A 7,384-nucleotide genomic window follows, 5' to 3' on the forward strand; every position below is an offset into this window, starting at 1 on the left:
CTCTCCTTTGTCTCTTTCTTTTCCCTCCCACCCCTCAAGCCAACCCCACCTCACAAACACACACACACACACACACACACACTCCCCCATTAAACATGTGTGTGTACGTGTGTTTGTGAGTGTCCTCCCTCAGTCTCTCCATGGCTGAATTGTGGCAGCAGCTCGGCTCCCCGCGGCAGCTTCGAGCTCTGGCTCCCCTCTTCTTCATTTGTCTTTTCTGCCCACTCTCAGGTGCTCTTCCCTGGGATAACAAAGCCAGTGCATCCCCTCTGGAGGTAAGACATCCACATTGTCATTTAAAGGTGTAAATGCTGTAATTTGATAGTATGTGCATGTTTTTAAAGAGTTGTGTTTGCATTTTACAAATGCTGTTCCTACACACACGACAAGTAAAATCGAATTAAAATGTGGTAGTGAGGAATAGCTGCATGACAGTCCACCAGTTGTTGTAGATTATGTCTGTCTTTTTCAATAACTAAAAGCTAACAGATCAAGCTATATCAGATAATGAATAAAACAGAAGAAAAGAGGAGCACAAGAGGCTTATTCATAAAAAGAATAGTAGAAATAAACTCTAAACTTGCTAAATATGCAGAGGAGGAATGGAGAGAAACACAAGAAAGGTTCCCCAACTCAAACCAACTGTTGGACTGGACGGAACAAGCGGTGGGATTTCCAGGAGCAGAGAGGGAGAGAGTTGAAGAGCGGGATGGATGAGTGAAGCAAAAAAAGAGCAGTGATGTGATCCAGTGGAATTTATGATTACACCGCTGAAACTCATTCCTGTGACGGTGCAACTGTGCCACAGGAGTGTCTACATGTCCATGAGTGGGTGCATACAGTGTTTGTGTGGGTGGCTTTGTGTGCATTAGTGTGTGTTGTGTGTGTTGGCAGGGGTTTAAGGTGGTGAAGGGGAATTTCTCTCGGACTTTCCTGCGCGTTGGCTACCACAAGATTGCCGAGATTCCAGCAGGAGCGCAAAATATTAACATACAGGAGACAGTGAAGAGCAGAAACTATCTGGGTACTGACACGAGCCCACACACACACACACACACACACACACACACACACACACACACACACACACACTCACACACACACACACACACATACACACACAATGTTTGTTTAGCCTGACAAACAGTGATGGATGATTTTCCTCAAGCTCTGCAGACCCAAACTGGAGTGTCTATTATCAACGGAAACTGGGTGATTGACAGGCCTGGGATCTTCACCGCCGTGGGAACACAGCTGATGTACCGACGTCCCAATGAAATCCGCTCTCGCCTCGGAGAGTCCATCACTGCCCCTGGGCCGCTCACTGAGGACCTGCACGTCTATGTGAGATGCAAACACGTTGAAAACAGCTGCAAATACTTTCTACTAAGTACATAATAGCTTTCAAATGACATTACTAGATATCATGATATATCTAATCTCTTTTCCATAGTTAATCTACCAGCAACCAGGTCCTGGTGTACACTATGAATACAGTATACCTCTACAAAACACAGAACCCACTCCTGAACCACATGCACCATCAGGTATACTTCCCCTTGGTAAGTGCACACACTAACACGTATAAACAGCCAAACCTGCTCCTAAAGTTGCTACCGCGACCATAAAGGACCACAGCGCCGTTTTCTCATACTACAGATTCTGCTTTTGCCCTTGGGATCGTAACACAGAACAGATGCGTCTGTTTGTGTCCTCATGCAGTGTCATAGTAACACCAACATGTATCCTTTATCCCTTTTGAAAATTTGATTAGGATTTTGATAACATTCGATACAGCAGGCGGGCGGCCAAACTTACTTCTGGTGCACACTGAGGGAATAATTGGTCACTTGGGCCATATTTCATATCATTACCTAATATTTAGCATTAATTAAAGAAAACATTTGTATCCACCGACACTGACAAATAATTACTTAATTATAATGGATCTCCTGAAAACAGGCGTCGTCAGTTGTTATGGCGTTAGAGGATTCCAAGTGTTGGTAAGAATGACATGGGTGTTAATTTTCTCACTTGATGCTCACACTGGATCATTTATATGCAACATTCTCTTCTGCTTTGAGATATTAACATGCCTTAATGTTTTACATTAGCAAGGAACGAAACATTATGCGCAGCGCTGGACGTCACGAACTGCAATTCTGCCATTGTAAGCTGTAAAGAGAGATTTCTATGCTTTCCAAATATCTAATAACGTCTTTGTTTTCTGAGGTGTTACTGGGCTCGTTTCGCCAACATCCACAAATTTTTGATTTATTCCAGCTGTAAGCAGCTCATCCGTTTCCTTTGTGCATTGCCAGAGTGGTGCACATCAACAGCACACTTCATAGTCAGGATTTTTTTGTTTGAACGCTGACTGAGAAAACGATTTTTGATATTTGACAAATGTGAACAAACCTGCTAGGAATTAGAATATTTGTGATTTACGTCAGCCTTTAGACACCCACACTGTCTTCAAACACATCTAATCAGCCATAGCCATGACGGCCTTTCTTCTCTTATACGTCTGTAACCATTTTCTCCCTCCAATTACTTCTTTCTTGTAGAGACAGTAGATCCATCCCTCTCAGGCGAGAAAACACACCCAGGTGACATGACCAACAATGACATCACCAAGGAGACACCCGATCGCAACCAGGTTCCCACTGAACACACCATGAACGCAGACCTTCAGCCTACTTATACCTGGACGAGGAGTGGCCACACAGAGTGCAGCACATCCTGTGGCACTGGTGAGAAACACACAGAACACAAAGAAACATTATAATAAGACAGAACATATGGTTATTTAGCACTTACATATATATCTGTAGCTTTTTAAAAACATTTCAAACCTTCACAGTATATTGAGATCTGCAAACTTCTCATTGCCGCATAAATAAATCAAAAATAATTTATAATAAGATGTTACAGAGTCAAAGATGACATAAACACAGTCAACAGGAAGTTTTTTAACTGTTAGAAGAAGTTGTAAAACACCCACAATATAGAGACTGCTGGAGAAATACACAGGCCTCGTACATCATTCTATGAATGACAGCAATTTCATTGTCTGTCAAAATGTGAACGTATACAATCAAAACACACATTCACTTGCTTAGTCCTTTTCTTGTGTGTGTGTTTGTGTGTGTGTGTGTGTGCATGCGTGCGTGCGTGCGTGCATGTGTGTGTGTGTGCGCACTTGCCAGGAAGGCGTCAAGTGCTCTTGGAGTGTGTTGAGAAGGATTCACAGGCGACTGTTCCTGTTGACCTCTGTGACCCTGCACTTCAACCGGTGAACCAGGGAGAAGACTGCAACACGCAGCCCTGTGCTGCTTAGTGAGTAATCCACACACACACACACACACACACACACAAACCACTATATGTTACCAGGATGTTGCGGGGCGCTAGTGTATCATTGGTATGTTTGGTCTGTTAAATATTTCATCCACAGTGGCAGTGATCCATGATAACTGTCAGTCTGAAACACGCATGTTTCTCCTGGGACTACATCTGACCTTACACAATAACTGTGGTCAAAATGAAGACAAGAGATCTGGGACATGCTCTGCTTGAAGAGAGACATTGTTGACTCATTTTTTACCATGAAACCATTTCATTTGTGGTGATAGCAATTGCTCTTAAATTCCCATCAGCCTCTCTCTTCCTCTCTGTGATTGCCTCACAGCTGGGATTTGGGGGAGTGGTCGGAATGCAGCAAGAGGTGTGGGCCCGGCACTCAGCACCGACAGGTCATCTGCCTTCAGGTCACTCACGTCCATGCCAACGGGACAGAGTCCTCGGTTACCGTGGCACCAGAGCTGTGCGGGCTGTCTGATAAACCGGTGACCAAGTCTACCTGTCAGCTGAAAATATGCAGCCAGTGGGAAGTTCGATCTGAGTGGAGCTCGGTGAGAACACACACACACACCTCTTCAAAAACATTTATCATTAAAAAGTTTAAAAAAATGTAATTCTCCCCTCCTCTCACCCGCCTCCCTCTGCTCCCCAGTGTTCAGTGCCATGTGGGGTGGGTCAGCGCAGCAGGGAGGTGGTGTGTCTGAGTAACCAGGGTGATGTGGAGGAGGATGAGGAGTGCAACATGAACCTGAAGCCAGACACACTGCAAAACTGTGACATGGGAGCGTGTGCACGCAGCTGGTTCACCTCCCTCTGGAGCCAACGGGTAACACACAATTAAAGTCACATTTGAGATATGTTCAAGAGGCCAAAAATAATGTTTTGTTAGGTCAACATGACCTTGGATCTAATTCTAATTATTTAATCCATGAGTTTAAGTGAACATTTGTGCCAAATTTGACATAATTCTCATGAGGTGTTCTTCAGATAAAATGTTCAAGAGGTGAAAGAGGGTTTTGTAATGTCACAGTGACTTTCAACCACCAAATTCTAAACAGTTCATCCAAGAGTCCAACTGACTGTTTGTACCAAATTTGAAGAAATTCCCTGAAGGAGGTCTTGACATGTAGTGTTCACAACAATGGGATGGAGAGATGTATTAACAGATGGGTGGACAACCTGACAACATAATATCTCTGGCTGTGAATAGGCATAAAGAGAATGAAATCATGTTGAAATCTTAAAATGATGCAGATTTACCTTGTACGTGCATGATACTCCTCAGTGCTCTGCAGAGTGCGGTAGAGGCAATCGAACCCGGACAGCAATATGCCTGATGGACCATGTGACTGACCTTCCATTGGACAGCTGTGAAGGGGAACGTCCTGTGGAGGTGACATCTTGTGACCCGGGCCCATGTCAGAACCGTCTGGAGTGGTACACAGGACCGTGGGGTCAGGTAATTCACGTACACACAAACATGGAGTACTCACAGATACTGTAAAAGGAACATTTACTGAATGCAGCATTTTGTGTGTGTCACTGAAGTGTTCTGCAGAGTGTGGGAATGGCACGCAGACCCGGAGCGTGGCTTGTATTTTCAACAACAACGGTCACATGGAGGTCACGGACCAGGAGAAATGTTCTAATCTGCCTCAGCCAATCACAGCTCAGACCTGCAGACTGAAGCCATGTGGTGCCCAGTGGTATGTCACAGAGTGGAGCGCGGTAAGTGTCCCAGAAGTCTCTCTGTCCTCCCACAAAACAAGCACAAACCTCTGTTTTAATGTCTTGCATATAAATAAACCAATCAAGTATTTGAGACATTTGACTCAGCCCACAAAACTGAAGCTGCTTGCATGATCAGATTGGGTTCGTGAGAAAATATTTCTTTAATTAATACATTTGGTGAACACCGTAGAATGATGACATCCTAGTTTGGCAAACCTGAGCATACTTTGTTAAGCATATTTATGTACAATACAACAACATTGGTACTTATATGGCCTCAGTTGCAGTGTCTAGATGGTGTCCTCAGATTACTGTGACTGTTTGTCTGCCGCTCCTCTCCCTCTCTGTCACTTCAGTGTTCTCGCTCCTGTAACGGTGGCTACCGCGTACGAGAGGTCCACTGTCTTGCTGACAATATCGCCCCGAGCGACCGCTGCGACCCCAGTTTGACCCTGGAGAGTCGAGAAGAATGCAATAAACAACCTTGTGAAGCTGAGATAAGTGAGTCTGAAGAGCAGTTTGACACTGTGTCCACTGTCGGTGTGGCTGAGGTCACAGCAGGGTCAGGGAGGACTTGTTTGGGGTGGGATGAATCTGTGATACTGTCATTGAATGTTGCCATGGTGAAGATGTCCATCGGCTCACAGCAAAAAGGTTTGCAGTTCAGATCCCTGAGATACGCTGGTGACAGCTGGGATTGGCTCCAGCTCCCCTTGTGACCCTCAGAGAATAAGCAGTATCGATAAAGGATTGATGTTTTGACCAGGAGGAATCGAGGGGAAACAAGGAGGAAAGTGCACACATGCAAATACAGAACTGTGCTGCAATTTCCATAAGTGAACGAAATGTTGAGACTTAAGTGATGAACCACTTTATAGTTTAAAGCTTTGTGAAGTTAATGAAGTCTGCTACTTGTCAGCGGTGATGGAAATTCACAGGTTCATTTGTTTTCTAAATTTGCAGTGCATTGAGCTCTCTCGGCCACTGTACATTTGTTTAAAAACTATTTAAAAAGATCAGTAAGTTACTTATTAATGCACAAAAAAGACAAGAGCAAGAATATTACACTGTCTTAATCATTACTGTGGTGATATGTCTTGTGGAATAAGCTGTCAACATAAACATGGCACAGAACATTAGGAATATGTTACATGATGTTAACAATAAATAATCTTATAGCAGCTCTGGCTCTGCTTCCATACAGACACAATGTAACCAGCCTACCACTGGCTCTGAGCAGAAGAGTGGAGTGAATGACACAAAAGAAAAGAATAACATTCATTTTGCTTCCCTTATTCATTTCTCTCTTATGTTTCTGTTTCCCTCCACAGGTCCATCATGCAGTGACCAGTATCATAACTGTATGGTGGTGGTTCAAGCCCGACTCTGCGTTTACAACTACTACAGAGGCGTCTGCTGCGCCTCCTGCTCCCGTGCACAGAAAAGCTACCCCAACTCATTTCAAAAGAACCACATCCGAAGGTGATGCCGCCTCAAGAGGATTAAATTCACTTCAGGTCAGAGCTCCGTGTGGGAAATAAGTGAGCGCTGTGAAAAGGACTCCTAGTTCTGTTTGGAGAGAGATTAGTTTATTATTCAGTCGCTCGGTCTGCGACAGATTAGCTGACCAGGTAATCAGACCCAGTCGTACACTATGTATAGGTCCAGAGTGTTTTCATTCTCAGTTTAACTTCAAACTGGACTGGTCACGTTTGCTGATGTACTTAATCTATATATTTATTCTTAATAAAACATTTATAACTCGTGGTACTCAGTGGATTTTGTTATTTCAAATGTTACAGAAACAATGCAGTTGTTTCAACCCTCCACTGTGGGCTATTAGAAGATGCTGAAAAGGTTTGATAATTACATCAGGGCATAAACTCTGATCAGAACCTTATGTAGCTTCTGGTCAGTTTGGTCACATGGAAGAGTAATAAAATGACATCATCCTATAAAAGGTTACGGACGACCCAAAATCAATAGGCTGCAGTCATTAATTATACACAAACATAAATGGAATATTAGATGATGGGTCCCACGGTCCAGGTCCTAGAAGTGTTTTCTATACAAGGACAAATCTATGAATGGGATTGCCTGTGATGAGTCATAATTGTCAATGGACAAATCATTGGCTTTTAGCAACACAGCGCCCCTCACTGGTGACTGTGAGCAGTGCTCTCAGATCAGTCCTGCTTCCACAATAAAAGCATCATAGAGACTGTAAAAGTAACAGACACAATCATACTCTAAAGACACACAAGGTCCTGTGATACTGAGCTAATGCGCA

General features: G+C 43.8%; 1 protein-coding gene across 2 annotated transcripts; it reads left to right on the forward strand.

Annotated features, from left to right (window-relative positions):
- Positions 1–6,724, forward strand: adamtsl7 (ADAMTS-like 7). 2 transcript variants are annotated; one of them, XM_020100332.2, is made up of 12 exons: positions 1–275; positions 895–1,024; positions 1,169–1,344; positions 1,454–1,547; positions 2,568–2,753; positions 3,210–3,339; positions 3,692–3,914; positions 4,016–4,189; positions 4,649–4,822; positions 4,912–5,091; positions 5,451–5,595; positions 6,426–6,724. In XM_020100332.2, the coding sequence occupies exons 1-12, from the start codon at positions 141–143 to the stop codon at positions 6,578–6,580; spliced, it is 1,902 nt and encodes a 633-aa protein (XP_019955891.2). In that variant the 5' UTR covers positions 1–140; the 3' UTR covers positions 6,581–6,724. The 2 variants fall into 2 exon arrangements, with proteins under 2 accessions (XP_019955891.2, XP_019955890.2); XM_020100331.2 differs by having other exon boundaries at positions 2–275; positions 1,454–1,562.
- Positions 6,725–7,384: the final 660 nt, after the last annotated feature.

The sequence above is a fragment of the Paralichthys olivaceus genome, chromosome 8 (assembly GCF_024713975.1).
Source record: "Paralichthys olivaceus isolate ysfri-2021 chromosome 8, ASM2471397v2, whole genome shotgun sequence".
NCBI lineage: Eukaryota > Metazoa > Chordata > Actinopteri > Pleuronectiformes > Paralichthyidae > Paralichthys > Paralichthys olivaceus.